At 42.1% G+C, this 19,831-nt stretch overlaps 1 protein-coding gene across 2 annotated transcripts; it reads right to left on the reverse strand.

The window, feature by feature from the left end:
- Positions 1-4,134: 4,134 nt before the first annotated feature.
- Positions 4,135-18,800, reverse strand: YPEL5 (yippee like 5). 2 transcript variants are annotated; one of them, XM_062573539.1, is made up of 3 exons: positions 18,709-18,800; positions 7,887-8,061; positions 4,135-6,218 (listed from the first exon to the last, which is right to left on the reverse strand). In XM_062573539.1, exons 2-3 carry the CDS (start codon positions 8,025-8,027, stop codon positions 5,994-5,996), a joined length of 366 nt encoding a protein of 121 aa, XP_062429523.1. In that variant the 5' UTR covers positions 8,028-8,061; positions 18,709-18,800; the 3' UTR covers positions 4,135-5,993. The 2 variants fall into 2 exon arrangements, with proteins under 2 accessions (XP_062429523.1, XP_062429524.1); XM_062573540.1 differs by lacking the exon at positions 18,709-18,800 and adding an exon at positions 9,695-9,980.
- Positions 18,801-19,831: the final 1,031 nt, after the last annotated feature.

Genomic DNA, 19,831 nt, shown 5'->3' on the forward strand with positions numbered 1-19,831 from the left:
GCCTAAGCAACTTCTTCTAGCTGAGGGTATGGGCAGTTGCACTCTTGCACTCTGTGTGGACTAAAGCACACCTCCCCATGTATTTCCAGACCAAAACGGATGGGGGGAAAAAGATCTATTGGCCAAATGCTAGAAGCAGCACGGCCACAGAGGCTGCTTCTGCACCCCGGCTGTGGTGTGCAGCTGAGTTCTCACCACCTGCCTGAGAACAGCACACTTTTTTGACTGTGCATAGGAGTACAACTCTGTAAAGTAACAAACATCCTTTTCTTCCTTCTGTACTTACCACCTGTTTTTTCTTAGAATAGCAGCCTTCAGACACTTGCAAGGATGGGAGATTGTCATACTCAGGCTACACAGACAGACAAAAGTCCCCGATCAGCTACCTGTCCAAGACCCTTGTAGTGGCTAGCCATTCTGCTTTGTATTCCCCCAGCAGGAAAGGAGTCACCCAAAGCATCTATTGCATTACCATTAGACTGTAAACACTATGACATGCAGTTAGCTGTAATGCAGTAAACTTACCATTTCAAAAACTTGGAAATATTTACCTCAGTCGAGTCAAAGGCTTTCAGTAGGCCCAAAGCAAAATCTCAAAGTTAAACATCCTGTATCTCAGTGTCAAGCAGCACACATTTCTCTCATAAGATGAGTCAAAAAAAAAAAAAAATCCTTCTCTCCCCCACCTACTCCTGTCAAACATTTGGGAAATGTAAATTTATGCCAGTTTTTTGTTGCTTCTCTGATTTTTACTTCTATAAGAAATGCAAGTTTCTGATCATGTTAAACATTCGAGATAATGAGAACAAAACCAGAACCTATTTTGAAGGATGAATACATTCTAGTTTCCTTCACCCAAAGACAGAGAGGCCAGAAACTTAGCTCTGTACTTCCTGTTATGTTCTACAGTGATGGCATTCAATGAAGTCTCTCTAAAGAAACAGAAATGCTCAAATTCTGCTTCTTCCCCTACTTATCACGGGACCTTACAGATCCTCTACAACTCTTAAGATGTTTCCACTTTCCCTGAATCCACACAAGTCATAAAGAGGAGTTGCAAACTTATCTCTAGAATTTTCTCAACCTCTGCTGTTTCTCACAAGTACATTTGTCTAGTTTAGAAAGATCTCAATTCCACCCTCCCCCTCAATCTCTTATGTTTTCCTTCCTCTTTTGTTTGGGTTTCTCTTCCACAGCCTGCCTGCTTTTGTATATAGTCTGACCACTTCTTAGGCAGGTGCCAGGGTTTGTTTTTGCAGTTACAAGCACAATCTCTGTGGCCCACCAAACCTGAACGGAGCAATCCGTCAGAGCTGAACAGAATACAAAGCAGACCAAGTAAGCAGAACTTGGTCAACCTGTAGGTGTTTCAGGCCCCTGAGAAAAAAAATCTAGATTTACGAGGCACAGACTGCTGTCTCACAGTCATCTCTTTTTTAAAAAAACAAGGAGCTGCAGTGCAAGTCTCAGCAGATCACCTCCACTATAACATTAGATGCAAAGAGCTGTAGTTACATATGGAATATAACAATGCCCAGTAAAGGGGTGCGTAAGTTCTTCACTCACATCACTTCCACACAAGCAAGGATGTTCAGTCAGGTATCATTCCCAAATAACCTCCACTTACGAGTTCAGGATGAGAAATAGGTGGGTCACCAACTAATTCTGGACAGTTAGGTCCAGAATGGCCTTTACCAGTGAAAGGCTGGAATTAGACTGCCAGCAGTTTCACCGGCATATCAGAAATCCACTCAAATAACAAAAACCTTAGAGCAGAAGGCTGGAAGCAAAAGTCAGATTTCTCCTCTTAGAATTGCCCACACCTACTGGAAATCCTTATACCAGAGAGACACGGTGAAGAAAGTAACACTGAAACTAGGAACAGCTTCACACCGTGAAAATCAGGCACATCAGAAGCTTTTGAATGTCTCTGCCAAGTAATAGTCATACATCAGAGCTAGGAGAAAAAAAAATACTCAGACAAATACGACATTTTAGAGACTCAGCCCATAAATATGCTCCACTGAGACGACAGAACAGACAGGAAATTGTTTTCTTTGGTCCATGCTTCAGCTTTCCAGGAAAAAACAAGGCTTACGAGGAAATATTGTCAGTCAGGTCATACTCCTCACCACGCAAAGTGATCTTTTGAAGCTACTGGACAATTTTAACTACAGCTGATGAAGAGAAGGGCCTCAGAATGTCTTGGTTGTTCAAACTTCTGCAAAAATAGGCCCTGGATAGAAGAAAAATCCTAATCAGTGCCCAAGCAAAAAAAAAAAAGTCTCGAGCGTTTCACATTTTATTAAGCATCAGGGAACCCACAAAATCCTCTTAAGATAGGAGGAGGAAACCAAGCTTCATTGGCTCCAGTGATGGATTTTTTTGTTTTGTTGAAGTGAAGACAGGCCCAGGAAATACAATACAGTATTTCTCACTTTTGCGAAGTGCTACTGCAAAGTCACTGCTGAGGTTTCTTTTAAAGTAGGTTAATTAATCAGCTGGTTTTTCCCAGGTCAATGCTTTAAATTTTCCCAGTCACTCTTTTCCTTATATCCACCAACTGTGTCATACACTGCTGTGTCATCAGCTCCTCCCATTTATCCTTTGGTGACTTGCTGGCTTTATTTCCCCAAAGCTCTAGTAGAAAGCTGTAGAGATAAGTTTGCCCTGTAGGAATAAGCCTGTCACAGCTGACCATAACCAACCCCAGAACTCAGTGTGGTGCTACCTTTCTAAACAGGCACAAGACGTGCAATTACAAAAGTTCTTTTGAACATCCAGGGAAAACACAATGGAAGTGCTTTGCTTTTTCAACACCCACAGTGTCCAATGTTCTCATCCCCTCAAAGCTGTATTTTGCTAACATTGAAGTCAGCACCTTTAATGAAGTATTACACTTCATACACCTACACAGCAACTTCAGTAGGAGATCACAGCATGGGACAGCATAACCTGTAAAATAGATGTTAGTGGCAAAAGCAAGTTAGTTGAAGCTGAAGTCTAACTTCCAGCCCAAGCCAAAGTTTAACAGCAGAGACTGAGGTCTTCATCTAATACCCTGTGCTGTCACTTCACTGCTCCCTACTTTGCCCAAGACAGCATACACAGACTATCACATACTGTGCCCAAGTTCATTTTGTTGGCCCATTCTGCTGTGCCAGCCACCCCTTGTTTGGGAATCCAAGGCTACTGCTAATATTGCCAGACAATATTAAAAGCCAAATAGCAATTTTTGCTCTGTTCACTAGCTGTACTGTAACTAATCATCGTCCCCTACAGATAAGCTATCTGCATGCACATACAAAGCGTCTCAAAGAGGAGCAGTCAAAATTTAACAGACTGAACCCTCCCACAGAGCCATCAAAGTGATAGGGAGAAGAACAGCATGTAACCTAGAAGAACAACCCAAAAATATACACAATTGCATTTTAAAGCTGCAGTGGACCTGCTCCAGTCTGACAGGTTTTTAATGAAGTCACATCAGTAACATTCGTTGCATTATAGGCTTTGGAAAAATTCATCTCTGACATCTCACAGCCTGAAGTTTTACCAAAATGAAGAGGTCAATGTAAATTTGAATAAGCCCCTCAGGCTGCATTATAGCAATATGGTGATCCTTAAACCTCTGTTTTTCAGTTGGTTTATGTAGTTGATAAGCTGTTAATGCAGAATGCTTCTCCCTATGTGCAAACAAGTAAAGAGAAACTGTCAGAGTTCAAGAAATACAAATTCTCAGCTCCCAAGCCATTTCAGAAGCTAAAATTTTTCATTTCTTGCAGGAACTGGACTTTTGTTTAGCTTGCTGTTTTTGCAAAGACAGAGAAAGAAGTTTGGTTTCCAGCATTCCATTAAATGAGCAATTTCCTGGTTTTATTTTCCTCTTTAAGTGTAGTAAATTAAAGGTTTTCAAGTGTCCTAGTGCTATGCATGAAGTTATACTCAGCACCTTCCAAAATCAACAGCATACTCTTTGGCCTTTTAGCTACCTACTCACGGAGAGAACATCTACAGGTTATCACTGTACTGTAGAAACTCAATTATTTACTGAATTGAGACAGTGAGACAGGTTATGTCTTTCAGTTGACAGACTCTGTGCAAATAAAATAATTGAAAAAGAATAGCGAATACCAATTCAGGACAAAACATACTTTATTGTATTGTAATGTCAGAAGTACAAGAGTACTGCAGAGGACCATGCTAATGGGACTTCTGGGGTTTATGAAGAACAGAAGTACAAGATAATGGGGTTCTACTGTACCCAGTGCAAGAACTGATTCATTTGAGGCACAAGTACACTATTGTTTAAGCAGCTTGATTCAAGCACAGCTCTGGTACGTGATCTAATTTGTTTCCTTTCTATGTGACAATTCTATAGTAAAGCTACTTTTACATTAAATAGGCAGTAGATTCAAGTCAGGGGTGTCCAAATTGCCACTACGCAACCAAAAATAATAATAATAAAAACAAAAACAAAAAACTCTGCAGAGTCACCCTCCACAATTTAGTGGAGCTGTGGCTAATGAAGAAAAGTTATTCTGAAAGGTCAGAGCTTAGATCATTTTGTTTTTCTCTTGTGTGTCTCTAGATAACATATTTCATGTTGACCGCAATTTGTCTAAAGAGAGAGAAAAAAAGCATAATAAAGAATCATGCATATCTAACATTCAAATTAACTGCAGCCCTTGAAATCCTAATTTATGGCTTAAGACACAATGAAAGTGTTTGGGCACCCTTGAGTTAAGTTAATGAAGAACATTTTTGCTAAAAGGCAAGAACAGAGCTGATCTCTACAGAAGAAAGCAGGAATCCAAGTCACTAGTTACAACCAGGCTTACATGTGCTGCTGCCCAGAAAGATAAGAACCTAACATCACAATGAAAAGATTCAACAAGGTTGAAAGAGATAAGAGTTTCAACACCAGAAGCAGCATTTGAAAAGATTAACTTAAACAGCTTGTTTTCAAGAGATGCAGATTGCATACTCGATGCATGAACAAACATGCTGGCAATCTTCTCCTTTTACACAGCAGCTGTGTTTAACATAGGAAGTTCTGGGTTTAAAGAAAGCTCCTTGAAGAATTAAGATTTGCAATTGCCTGTCTACTTAATGAGATTAGTAGAGATGAAGAAAGAAAAAATATTACTACTGAAACAGTAGTTTCTCAGTGGATCCCTATCATTACAAACACAGCTTCTGATTTGTAAAGCACTGCAAGACTAAACAGACAACTATTATTTTATATTATTACTATGCATATAAGTTACATCAGTTAAAAGAAAAAAAAGCCAAGCAGTTTTGCCTTATTTCAAAAAGTTTCCAATCAACACCAGCTTACATGGTGAATGGGATTTCACAAATAAATGAGGAATGGTGACATCTTTGGGTCAAGAACAACAAGAAATAATGGGCTCTGTGCTACCAATCAACCTCAACAAGAATATGGCACAATGGCCAGCCCAAGCTGTACCAACACTGAACCTTTAGCACTCGGCACAAATTCGGATCTCTTCACTTAAGCTAGCAAATCAGATGAAAGGATTGGGTAAAAAACCAAAAGTTTAAGCCAAAAATTGGAAGATACTTTAAAAAAAATGTAGTTTTAAAATAACTTTATACTGACATCAGTTTGTGCAAACTAAAACAAAATCACTGATTTCTCTCTAACAAAAGAAACTTCCCCGTTATTTTCCTTTTAGCACATTGTATCTGCAGATACAATCTCAGATCTAACAGATGTAAATGCAAGAGAGAAAGTTACAGCATCTGCACAACATTCTTTCTACAATCAGCTGCTGGAGGGAAAGTAAAATATAAAAGGAATAAAGAAAGAAAGATTCCATCTGAAATTCTCTTACAATCTTTCCCACTCTGTAGTCCATGAATCCGACTCTGATGCTAAGGTGACAGTGTATGCAAGTAGATATTTTTTGTTGATTTTTATTATTTCTGAGTTTCAAATGAAGAAAACCTGAAGAGAGACTCAAGTCCCTTCAGGAATTGTCGGACGGAACATGCTCCTCAAATCCTTCGCTCTCTCGGACCAAAGCTCTTTCCAGGATAACACGGCCTTCCTTGTAGCGCTGGCTGTCTTCAGTGGCAAATTCATAAATCCAACCCAGTTTGCTGTTGCAGTTTTTGCAGCTCACATCTCGAACCATGTGGCGGCCAGTGAGCATGACCCGATCCTGAACTTCGCTGTATTGCAGATTTACCACCTGATAAAATACAGAGGATGGGCAATAGAAAGGATTAGTCTGCCTAGAGCAAAGCTTGAGAGCAGTGGTCATGACTATCAATATTTTAAAAGAAACATCCAAGCAAAGAGCCTGAGGCACCGCACATGAACTGAGAACTAAAGTATAATAGTGTACAGCCCTTGCAAATCTGCTTTAGAAGGTAGCACCCTAAAGATGCCCTTTACAGAGATGTATAAACATCACTTTTAAATTGAGGGACATGAGATAGTAACACAAAAGGTAAGAGTACTGCATTCAACTTTGGGTCAGAAATTAGTGTAATAGCTTATAAACTTCCCAATATTGAATCACTTTTAATATATTTCACCTATTACTAGCAACGGATGTGACCACTTATTTCCAGATATCAGAACTAAACTATTGAAAAAGGCATTTCTGAAAATTCTTGTAGCATTTTTTGAAATTATTGTCTAAGAAAAGGGAAGGTTAAGTTGTTGAGAATGTAGGCACTACATATACACATTTCTCTTTTTGTTATCTTGGCTATTTAAAAGTATACTTTTAACTTGTTTAGCAACAAAACCATAGAACCAGAATTCATAACTGGCTGAAAAGCTGGTGTTAGAACTATATCCAAACTGTCAGACACATCAGGATTCTGAAAGATGGAGTTATACTGCTTTCAGGTTTACATCTGACTGTGCCTGCTCTCTCCACTTCAGATGTTATGCTCCTGCCTCCAGAAACAGAAGTATCAAATTTATGTGATTAAAATCCACTATCTAACACACACACAAAAAAAATGGACTTCAGGGTCCAGAGCTTATGGGACAAGAAAGAAGTCTGATTTATTGCTCTCTTTTATAACTATTCAGCCTATCACTTACATATGCATATTACTGACAGGGTTCAGCAAACACCAGAAAGTCCAAGGCAAACTATGGTTAACTGAAACTATTACTGATGCCTACATCGACTCTGCCAATGCAGGCTTCCAAGGAAAAAAAATCAGAAGAGAACACACCAGTGATTTCATGGCTAGAAATTTTATGAGACAGCAAAGAAAGATCACTGTTTTTCAATGAGTCCAAACAACAAGTCTACTTTGAAGGGTTAATAAACAATACCACAATTCCCTAAGAGTCATGACTTTCATATTTTGATCAAACAGTTCAATTCAAACTTAACCAATAAAAAATATGAAACTGTGTTCTTATGAAAATATGAACCCACATGTTATTGCCTGTAAAAGAGACTGTTTACTTAAAGTGGCCAAAATGCTGTTAATTTCAACATGTTTTAGAAATGCAACAAAATATAATCTAGATCTTTTATTCACAAAATGAGCAAAAAGCCCTTGAAACTTCTAAATAAATTATTGTCATAGTGAATTTGAGATTCTTACTTCAAAATTTAAGTCTCCAAAGTTAAAACTGCCTGCATTTCCACATGATGTGACTATATTTACAATCCCCTTTGTAGTATTTTAGTATTACAGATAAACTTAGATAGTTCACCATTCACAGTCAATGTCAAATCTGAGGGTAAGAGGAAAAAAAAACTTTAAAATAATCATAATTGCACTACATTTTAGTCAAGAAGCATTTGATGACAGACTCATATTCCACTAACTCATTTTTTGAAACCAAACAGCATCTCCCTTTCATCTTCTGACCTGTTACCAACCTTGTTAAAAAGGAAGGCTCTTCCTGTAGCCCCTGTAAAACGAGTAGAGATGAGCTCAGAACGATTGGTCAGAATCGTGTCGCAGTTTGCACATGAGAACAGGCGAGTGCCACCAATATGATCCAGGAAAATTCTTCCCATCTTCAGAACTTACGTAAATTGGTATACTCAAGATCTGAAAGCAAAAAGAAGCATCACATACATGTAATAAATAAATAAATAAAAAGCATTGTAGCAAAAGAAGTACTTTGTAGCAAAAACAAAAACAAACAAACAAAACAAAACAAAAGGACTTTGCAGAACATCCTGCAAAGTAACTCAGCTAATGATTACGGTGATACTTTCATATATGAATTACTGAACGTACAGGCTGCATTCATCCTCTCTATTTTTCATCTAGGTTAAGATACACAGAACTTAACCAAAGCATAAAGTTCTTTCCTAAAACTGACCATCTTACTTGTTAAGATGGCACATCTAGATACAAACTAATTACATTCAATGAGGGAAACATGAATATAAACCCGTACAACATATTTCAGCTATTCAGTGCCCTGTTTCCTATAGAATCCTATAGTTAGTTCTTATACTGAAAAGCTTTAATTTCTTCCAAAGGGCCTGAAATTCCATTCCAGCATATTCCCCAGACTCACCCATCTTAGTCAGCACTGGGAAATGAAGCATTGAGAAGTATATTGAGTCAGCAAAACAATTACAGTTTAATTTTCCCAAGTCACCTCTTCACCCTCCCCTTTTTAATATATACTTATTTTGTCACTTCCCCTCAGCATGCCTCAATTCATCATGTGCAACCACATAGCAACACCATCCAAGATGATTTAGTCTTCTAGCATAGCAACCTGAACTGCAGTAAATATTTAACTGCTCAACTGCTAATTGGAAAACTTGACCCCAGTGGTTTCATACACATGCTAACACAAACAAGGTCTAGATGCCATTTCATACAAGGAGCAGCCTACCAAAACCTCTACAATCAAACAGCTTACATACAAACATTTAAAACTGTCTAATCTACATGTAAAATACTGGTGTCATTTACCCAAGCAATTTCCAAAGCCCCATTATTAGTGCATCTCAACAATCCTTCTGACTAGAAAAAGACAGCTTGGAAAGTTTATAGCACCAGAACTGAAGTACCTGACCAACAAGCCTCTTTGCTGGTCAGGAAAATTAAAGTATCTCAGTAGCTTTAAACCAACTAACAAAAATTACTAAAAGTTAGCTACTGAATAGGCACAGAACATATCAGATGGCCAAAAATTTAAGTGACAAAGGATGAAGTAACATGACAAAACAATTAAATGATGATATCATTTCCATTTTAACTTCAGAGAAGTTTTATGACTAAACATCTATAGTTAAACAAGTTAAATACATCTCCATTTATGTTTTAAATGTGGAATTAGGAAAGAATATTTTCTGTTTGTTTCATGCACAATGCAAAATAAATCTGACACACTGCAATACGAAAGTTATGTGGGTTTTATTTTTCAAAGGAGGAAACAGTGTGCTGTTTGTAGAGAAATTCATCAAGTTTAGTATTCATCAAGTTGAATATTCTATGTCAAGTGCCTTGAGAAAGGCAGATATTTAAGTTAAACTCATTTCAAGTCCTAAAGGATCCACTTCTTAAAGTTTACCCTAGCATGCACAAAGCAAATGCTAAAACGTGCGCTCACAAGTATAAAATTGAAAATAGCATTCTTACATCAAAAAAAAAATCATATAAATCACTGACATAAATAATTATACTCCAAATGCTTTATTTTACCACTTTGTTTTCTTACCATTTATTAGGCAATGAAAACTGTTCATAATATTGAATAGCACAATTTTAACACAAGTTCCTTCCATTCAGATTTTTTCCAATCACTTTCTATTAAGTCTTCTGTTTGAAGGACACACAAACCCATCACTCTTCTTGAAGAGGACACGTGAAACATGTTTTGAGTTTGATAAAACTTCTCAAACATTTTGCTGTGTAGGGATATAATGTTTCCTTGTGACTCCACCCAGAATAGAGGAAATATTCTTCAATTTCTTTTTGCATAACAACTTTCCAATACGACTTTATCTTTCCAAGGTAGCAGGTGGGGCAAAAGGGGAAAAAAAAAAGAACAATAATAGTAAAACCAAAGAAAAAAAAACAATTTAGAATAAGTGTGAATAACTGAATATCAATAGAAGTCTCCAGCCAGAAGAAACAACATATGCAAGCAATAAAAGCAACTGTGTAGACAGATATGCCTATAAGGCATTTGGCCTAAGTCCATGTGCCATTCTTACTACTTTGGGAAAATGTTATTTTTATTGTTGATTGTACTGTGGATAAAAAAAAAAAAAAAAAAAAAAGTCAATCATTGTAAATGTGGAATCAACCCCAAAGGGGTGTTTCTTTTAGGGTCAACCTGATCATAGAATCATAGAATCAGTAAGGTTGGAAGGGACCTCTGGAGATCATCTAGTCCAACCTCCCCGCTCCGCAGGGTCACCTACAGCATGTCAGACAGGGTTGCATCCAGGCAAGCCTTGAAGATCTCCAGAGAAGGAGACCCCACAACCTCTCTGGGCAACCTGTGCCAGTGCTCCCTCACTCTCACAGGGAAGAAATTCCCCCTCACGGTCAGGCGGAACTGCCTGTGCTTCAATTTCTGCCCATTGCCTCTTGTCCTGTCACATGGGACAACGGAAAAGAGTTTGTCCCCGTCGTTCCCTTGACACCCTCCCTTCAGGTACTTAGCCACATTAATAAGATCCCCCCTCAGTCTTCTCTTCCCCAGGCTAAACAGGCCCAGCTCTCGCAGCCATTCCTCATAGGGCAGGTGCTCCAGCCCTCTCATCATCCTCGTAGCCCCATGCTGGGCTCTCTCCAGTAGCTCCATGTCTCTCTTGGACTGGGGAGCCCACAACTGGACACAGCACTCGAGATGAGGCCTCCCCAGGGCTGTAGTAGAGGGGCAGGACCACCTCCCTCCACCTGCTGGCAACACTCTTCCCAATGCACCCCAGGAGACCATTGGCTTTCTTGGCCACAAGGGCACATTGCTGGCTCATGGTCAACTTTTCATCCACCAGCACTCCCACGTCCTTCTCTGCAGAGCTGCTCTCCACAAGGTCGGCCCCAAGCCTGTACTGGTGCCTAGGGTTATTTTTCCCTAGGTGCAGGACTCTGCACTTGTCCTTGTTGAACCTCAGGAGGTTCCTCGCCACCCAGCTCTCCAGCCTGGCCAGGTCTCTCTGAATGGCAACACAGCGCTCAGGTGGATCAGCCACTCCTCCCACCTTGGTATCCTCAGCAAACTTGCTGAGGAGGCACTCTGTCCCCTCATCCAGGTCATTGATGGATAAGCTGAACAGGATGGGACCCAGTCCTGAGCCCTGTGGGATGTCACTAGGCACAGGCCTCCAACTACACTCCACGCCACTGATGATGAACCTCTGAGATCTGCCTTTCAGCCAGTGCTCAATCCACCTCACTGTCCACTTGTCTAACCCACACTTCCCGAGCTTCTCTAGGAGGATATTATGGGAGACAGTGCCAAAAGCCTTGCTGAAGTCAAGGTGCACAATGTCCACTGCTCTCCCTTCATCTACCCAGCCAGTCATTCCATCAGAGAAGGCTATCAGATTGGTTAAGCAGGATTTCCCCTTGGTGAATCCATGCTGGATACTCCTGATCACCTTCTCCTCCATATGCCTGGAGATGACATCCAGAAGGAGCTGTTCCATCACCTTTCCAGGTATGGAGGTGAGGCTGAGTGGTCTGTAATTTCCTGGGTCCTCCTTCTTGCCCTTCTTGAAGACTGGAGTGACACTGGCTTTCTTCCAGTCCTCAGGCACCTCTCCAGTTCTCCAGGACCTCTCAAAGATGATGGAGAGTGGCCTGGCAACAACATCTGCCAGCACCCTCAGTACCTGTGGGTGCCTCCTATCTGGGCCCATGGATCTGTGGATGTCTAGCCTGCCCAGAAGGTCTCTAATCCTATCCTCCTCAACCAAAGGAAAGTCTTCCCTTCTCCAGACTTTCTCCCTTGTCTCCAGGCTCTGGGATTCTTGAGGGCTGCCCTTAGCAGTGAAGTCTGAAGCAAAGGCGGCATTCAGTAATTCTGCCTTCTCTGCATCCCTTATCACCAGGGTCCCTGCCCCATTCAGTAGCGGGCCCACATTCTCCCTAGTCCTCCTCTTGCTGCTGATGTATTTGAAGAAGCCCTTCCTGTTGTCCTTAACATCCCTTGCCAGACTCAAGTCCAACAGGGCCTTAGACTTCCTCGCCACATCTCTACATACTCTGACTGCATTCCTGTAATCCTCCCAAATAGCCTGTCCCCTCTTCCAAATTCTCTGTACTTCCTTCTTCTGTCTGAATGCTGACTCTGTTAGTAGTTTTAGAAGCTAACTTAGACAAAGTACACAAACATCCCTATCTTTTTACAAAGAGTAACACAAACACTAAGCCTGATAAATTATGAAAACAGATCCATTACGTAGACTAATCTAGCAAAGTATGCAAATGTCAGATATACATCTTAATAGTTAAAATGCAAAGACATTACATATCTGAAAATATAATTCATGTACTGTACCCTGAAAAGCAGTAACACACAGACACCTGGAAACAAAAAAGTTGAAAAGTTAAATACTTCAGAAGAGACAGTATAATTCTTGCATATATAAGCAAGTTAAAAGTCAGTGACATAAAAGATTGTATTACTTCTGCATAGGGCATTATACATGAATTGTGACCAAAGTGTTGACTCCTGAAAATGTTGAAAATTAAAATAAATGCATAATATATCCAAAGATTTGAGGGCGGAAAATCTTGCTTAGTAACACAAGGCCTAAAATGCTCAATTACTTTTTTCATTCCAAAGAGCTAAAAGCAACCTAATCAAGTGTCTAAACAAGAAAAAAATTCCAATACAACTTGGGTTCTAGCAGAAAAACAAAATGAAATTCATTTGATAGTAGCATAACCTGGAAGAACTCAGACTAAGGTTATGGCAGAATTTAAGTTAGACTAAGTGGTACTGAAACAGTTTTCTGCAGAATGCAGTGCATGAGAAAGAAAATTACTTTTTTTTTTTAAAAAAAATTACACATTTAAAAGTTTAGAAAATGAAGTTCTACAATTTGCACTATAGCAAAGAGTCAGTTTTTAGAAGTCTCTTAAATTACAGTCAAAATTTAGTTTAATCCTACTAGAACTTTTAACATTTAAAGTAACTTTTATCTTTATCTATTTTAGCTGAAATCTGTGATAGTGAAGATAATGACCTAGAATTCTTATCGTTAGTTCCAGGTTTTGATTGCTACAGTATTTCAACGAATCTGTAAGAATCCAATTGAAGTGTTATAAAAATAGCCACATTTACATTTACATTAGTCTTTATATTACTGCTCACAAAGTGAGCAGTTGTACAAAGTGGAAAAATAGTAAGTTACAGAACAACTGCTGCTAATGCAGCCTCAAAATGATGCATTTGACTGTGACTTTTGCAGACAAGCTAACAAGGAACTTAGGCTTTTTCCTTTCATACAAACAAGCAAAGTGAACTTCGATATGGGCTTTTTTCTTTTCTTTCTTTTTTTTCCCCCTTTGTTAAGCCAGAAATAGAGTATTCACTTATAAGACCAGTTCAGAAGGTACTCCGCTGTGGGCAAAAACTGTTGCCCTCATATACGACAATCCTGAATCCCATAAGCTATACTCAGTGTACACTGACAACACAGGAGAAACTAAGCAGAACAAGAGAAAGCAATTTTCCATTGCTCTCAAGCTTATATCCCTTATATATTGAATTGGTGTGTACGAAGTGACCCGAGATAACTGTGTAATTTCTTTCCTCCAATTTCTACTTCCCATGTAAAACATGTGGGTGTCTATTTATGTTCACACATATATAAATGATCTGAAAAAAGCCACTTAGAGCCAGCTTTTATAGGCAGTGGGAAAGTTCTCTCAAATGAAAAAAGAAAAAAAGAGAGAGAGAGAGAGAGAGAGAATTGTGAAAAATTAAAGCATATTTAACATTTAAGATCCTCCAGTTAGGGGGAGAAAAATATAAGAAGTGCACGTAACAATTCAGCTATTCTTTATACTTAAAAAACAGTGCAATTCGCTGAGATATTCTGCACTGTTTGAGACAGTCAAATTTCCTATTGTTATTCACAACCCCAGAAAGTGGCCCTACCATATCACAGCAATTCCATCATGCTGCTAGGAAAATTTCCAAAAGCAGCAGACAGCAACCTTACAAAACCGAAGGGTGAGGAAGGAGTAGATTTTTTGTGACCCATAACTACTTCTTCAAAATCAACTAAATATTCTTTGGCAGATAAGTGACAGTGATGAAGTTCTAGTGATCCTGCCCTCACACATATTCCCAAAGTCTGAATATTAAAGTCTAAATTATTAAATTAAATTTTTGTAAAAAAAAAAAAAAAAAAAAAAAAAAAGGCAGAATTTGAGTAAACAGGTGCTTGTATGAACTGAAAGCAGATGTCACTGTGTCATTAAGTATCTGAAGGGAGAATGTCAAGGGGATGGGGACAAACTCTTTTCGGTAGTGCCATGCGACAGGACAAGAGTCTGAACCACAGGAAGTTCTGCCTGAATATGAGGAGGAATTTCTTCACTGTGAGAGTGATGGAGCACTGGCATAGGTTGCCCAGAGAGGTTGTGGAGTCTCCTTCCCTGGAGATCTTCAAGGCCTGCCTGGGCACAACCCTGTCTAACACGCTCTAGGTGACCCTGCTTGAGCAAGGAGGTGGGACTAGATATCTCCAGAAGTCCCTTCCAACCGTACCAATTCTGTGATTAGTCAGCATCCTAAACAGCATTATCAGCTTGCATCCTTGACACAATCTTTAGCAGATCAGTGATAGTTCATATCTCCTGATTATTAAGGCTTGCTGTCAGTACATTATTTTCACATTACAAACCTTGATACCACTCCTTAGTCACATCGTATACATTTCCTGCTCGCATGTTTCTCCCAGTAACCATATGCAAAACAAAACACAAGCATAATGGCACAATGTTTCTTTCCAGTGTGTTGCTCCTAAATTGCCACCCATCTTTCAGTGCTTATTTTTATGACACTGAGCAACAGCTGTCAAACAGCTGACACTTGGCTATTTAAATTTCACCACTATCTGCACACAGAGCTCAAGGCACCTGAAGTACTACTCGGTACCTTCAAAAGCAACAAACAACAAAAGACTAACACAAAAAAAAAATTAGTATTTTTCAAACTAACAGTCAGTGTTTTCTTGTCCCAGAGAGCATCTCCTGAAGACACAGAACCATAAACGGCTGGGAAAGCTGGCACCTTCTATGTATACACTGGACTATGGATATCTCAAGGAGTCTCAGTGTTGCTTCAGCACCACCTACTGCATCTCAGATCTACAACAGAAAACAGCTGCTAGTTAAGGGATACAAAGCTATGACAGACCATTTCTCCATCTATCTAACTAAAAGCATTTACCTTTGCATAGTGAGCCAACAATCACTATATTCTCCTTGAAAATAGGTACTGTACTGTCCCAGGTAGGGTAACACACTTCGAAGATGGACTTACTCTGAAACATGCTTAAACTTTACCTCAGAAACGAGGCTTGAGCTTCACCTTCTCATCTCAGAGACAAACAGAAGAGGGAAAAGAATAATTAGCCCAGCTACACAAGATTACACATTAAAGAACCACTGGATGAGCAAAATAATAAAACTTACTCTTTATTCCTCAGGTGTCTGCCGCTCACAAGTAGGGGTGCATCTGAAAATACACACCCAGTCAATCTGCTAACAGGTCTGAGACTCCGCAGTGCTTCACTACGACTTCCACAACTATTGAAACAAGCAAGGCCTGACCTCTGGCCTCTGCCTACAAGCAGAATTCTTTATCAGAAAGCACTGCATGTAGTCAAAAGTGAAGCAAGCAAGCAAACTCATACAGTATACCACATTCATTAGAACCATCCAGCTTCTATAGGAAAGCATACAAGGAATTTAATACAGCCAAATGACTGGAAAGGCTTTGACAGCAAATGCTGTGCCCAGATGCAGAGCAATATGCCTACCTAAAGCAAGATGCCCGACATGTGAGAACTGCATCAGTAAAGTTACAATAATATAGTTTTCTAGTGCGAACTGGCTCTTTCTCACGTAAAGTGAAAGACTGGCATAGGGATATTGGCATTTAAATATTATAATATATACTATACCGGTCTATGGAAATACTATACAGATTAATTTGTTTCAAAAGTTTACAGATAGCAGAGCAATACAGACAGGTGTTCCTTTCTAATTAACACAGCCCCCACATTCCAGCTTTTCACACACTTTAACTGACATCCTCACAATACTTTTGCTAGATTAGATATACAAGTATTACTTTATAAATGGTATTTGACTCAGATCTAAGTTCCTTTCTCAGTACTACACAAGAGTTCAACATTAGCAACTATTTCTGTCTCCTCAATTCCAGACTCTTTTCCTTCCTTAATTCTCCAACTGTTTTTAGGAAACTTGTATTTCCTGATTTAATAATAGACTTATTCTAATACTAATTAAGCAGATAAGACAACCTTAGTCTATTAATCCATTCAATAACTTTCACAAAATTGAACTAATTCAGATTTTCTGTTTTCATTAATTTTAGTGTCCAAAGTATACAACTCTTCATCTGAAGACAACAAGAGTTTAGTGAGTCATGGGGGAAAAAAAGGATGTATATAAATAAAATGGCAAAGAGACAATGACCACCCCTATTTCCACACAGACAAACTACACTCACTGATAGAAAGGTTGTGAATAAACCTACTGCATCTCAGTAAGAAATTCTTATACCAACTGGAAAATTCCAAAATGCTCCAAAATTAAAGGAGCCTTGATACTAAGCATTCACAATGCACAGGTAATTCATCTGTATTTTAAACAAGATTTTCAGTTAAACCTTGCTTAAAGGAGTCACGCATTTTGGCAGGAGCTAAGCATCTCAAGATTTCGACAGAAGTCCTGCGTAAGTAAACAACCATTAACTGATGATCTAACTTGAGTAACATTGCTTTAAACTTGTGATGACTACCAGCAGAGGGAACACTTTAAAACAAAAAAAAAAAAACCCACACATGTACAGCTCTCAGCTAGTCTGTCAGATGACAAGTAACAAATCTCATCTGCTCTTGTCATCTTCTTTACTGGGTTGTAATGTGCAATTTCTTTTATCCTCATGCACTTGGCAGCCATTTCTGAATCCTACTCATCATTATTATTAATGTTATCTATAAACAATTAAACCTGTACTCTATAGTTACATACTCTGAAAACTAAGAAAGGGGAAGTAATAGATAACAGAAACCTCCAAATAATATCTTAAAGAATGGGGGGGCAGGGGGAAAGAGCAATGCTAAAAAGTGACAAAACAACACCTAAATTCAGCTGTATAGAATGAGTTACACACATTACGTATATAATGACTATGTAACTGAACCAGCAAAAGGAAGGAGTCTTTACAATCATAAAGCAAGTTTACTCTCTTTCTGCTGTCACTCAAAAATGTTAGTTATATTAATGGCAGAAAATACACCCATATTCAGTGAGCTGCAGATTCAGTGCCTACCTCGACTGCATGAAGAATGATCTATCTCAATGGCATTCAGTGTTTGGGGAAAATAAATAAATAAATAAAGCAATGAAGTACAGCCCTGGGATCAAATAAAGACAACAGCTCTGAAAAAAAATACCATCTGCTTCCTCGCACGGATTCAAACCATCTCAGAAGCAGGCGGCGACACGGAACACCCCCGCGAGGCGATGGCGGGCCGGGGAGAAGGGGAGGCAGGGGAACGGCCAGGGGTTGTCTTAACGGAGCCAGAGGCGCTACCGCCAACGGCAACAGTCACGCGAAGCAGCTCGCACCGAGGGTCAGCGCCGGGGCTGCCGCGGGGCGCGCCGAGCCGGGCAGCGCTCCCCTCCTCTCCCCTCACGCGCGGCCGTTACGCGCGCGCCGCGCGGCCGTTGCCGCTGCCCCGCGCGGCCGCTGCACACAAAGCCCGGGCGCGCGATGGGGGGGGGGCGGGGGCGGGGGCAGCGCCCCAGCTGGGCGCCGTCACGGGGCCGCGCGCAGCCAACCGGTGGCGGCTCGGCCCCCGGCGCCGCAGCCGGGCGCTCCCGGCAGCGCAGGCAACTTGACAACAAACAGGAGGAAACAGCTGACGGGAGGCCCCGCCGCCGCCGCCGCCGCGAGGGGCGCCCCGCTCGCCCCCTCTCCCCCCCGCGCCGCCGACCCCCGCCCCCGCTGCGTGGGGGGACGCCGCGGAGCGGGCCGGCGCCCCCGTGCGCAGCCCCCCTCCCCCCCCAACCTCCCCCAGTCCCCGCACAGGAACCGGCCCGAGAAGTTGCCGCCGCCCCGGCGGGGAGGGGAGCCCGCGGCGGCGGTGCGGGGCCGGGAGGAAGTTGCGGCCGCCGCAGGGAGAGGGTGCTCGCTGCCGGCCCTGGGCGGAGGGCCGGGCAGGAAGGCTGGGCGGCGCTGGCAGACGCCGCCGCAGGAGGGGGGAATCGCTGCTTTGTTGCGGCGCCGGGCCGGGGGAGGAGAGCGGGGCCGGGCGCTGCCACCTCCGCGCCGCGGGACCGGAGCGGCTCCCCCGGGGCCCCGCCGCGGCCCGAGGTACACAGTGCCGCGGCCCAGAGCAGCAGCGACGGCGACCGCCGCCGCCTCCCCTCCCGCAGCCGACGGCGGCAGCCCGCCCTGACCTCCCCGGGCAGACGGGCGCCGCGGCGCGGCCCCCCGCCGATTACCTGGCGCAGGGGAGCGGCGGCAGCGGCTCCGCGACCGGTGTCTTCCCCCCGCCCCGACCGACGCTCGGGCTTCGCGGCGCGGCTCCGCCCCCTCCCGGCCCCGCCTCCGCCGCACGTCAATCAGCAGCGGGGTCACGCCCCCATTCCTGGCCCCGCCCCCGCCGCACGTCAAGCGGCGGCGCGCGGCGGCGCGGGCGGCCGTTGCCGGGTCCCTCAGACGGCGGCGGCGGCGGGCATGAAGAGTCGGGGAGGAGGGTGTATCCTGCGAGGCGGTTGTGGCGCCTCTTAGCCACAAGCGCAGCACACAGATCGGATACGGTGTCAACTCGGCGAATAAATAACGGCCATTGACAAAATACAACGAAAAATAAATCCTTTGAGATGCTGGTTATAAATGATACACTGATACAATGCCCCTCACACCTCCTCCTCCGTGGACCAGCCAGGCCATTTTAAGTATTTCTTTCCTAGTGATACATTGGAGGAGGTGTATTTGTCGTTCGTGCCCATTACTGGGTTTATCCATGTGCTTACCCACCGGAGTAGCTGCAGTGATTGGAAGAGGAATGATCCAGCAGGACTCCTCCTTCATTTTACCTCAAAGGCAAAGGCACAGGCACGCCACTGTGGACGTAGGGCAGACTGCTTGTGGTCACCCGGCCAGCTGCTCTCCAGCTCCTCTCCTCTTGCCTGGACTCCTCCTTGTACTATCAGAAACAGCTAGCTGGGGGTGGGCATGGCTGGCTGTGTGGGGGTAAACAGTCAGCAATGGGTCAACATGAATAGTTAAGAGGTGTTGTTTGCTTTGGACATACCTCCAAAACTTCAGTTGTCTTCAGCACAGTTAGTTATGGCCTGGTTGTGAATAAAAGCTGAGCGTTTACATTTCTCCTTGAACTGTCTTTGACCTCATCAACCTCTCCTTAGCTAAGGAAATGAGAAGTATTGGAGCAATCTGTCAAACAGCAATCACCTCTTAGTGGCATGGGGACAACAAAAGTGATGAGGATATTGGAAGGAAGCCATAAAGCACCTGCCTGGGGTCCCATTTTCCACCAGTAATTGGAGGCAATAACTGATCTAAGTTGTCTAATTCATTAACAGGTTGATCTGATCTTCTGCT

The sequence above is a fragment of the Rhea pennata genome, chromosome 3 (assembly GCF_028389875.1).
Source record: "Rhea pennata isolate bPtePen1 chromosome 3, bPtePen1.pri, whole genome shotgun sequence".
Classification (NCBI taxonomy): Eukaryota; Metazoa; Chordata; class Aves; order Rheiformes; family Rheidae; genus Rhea; species Rhea pennata.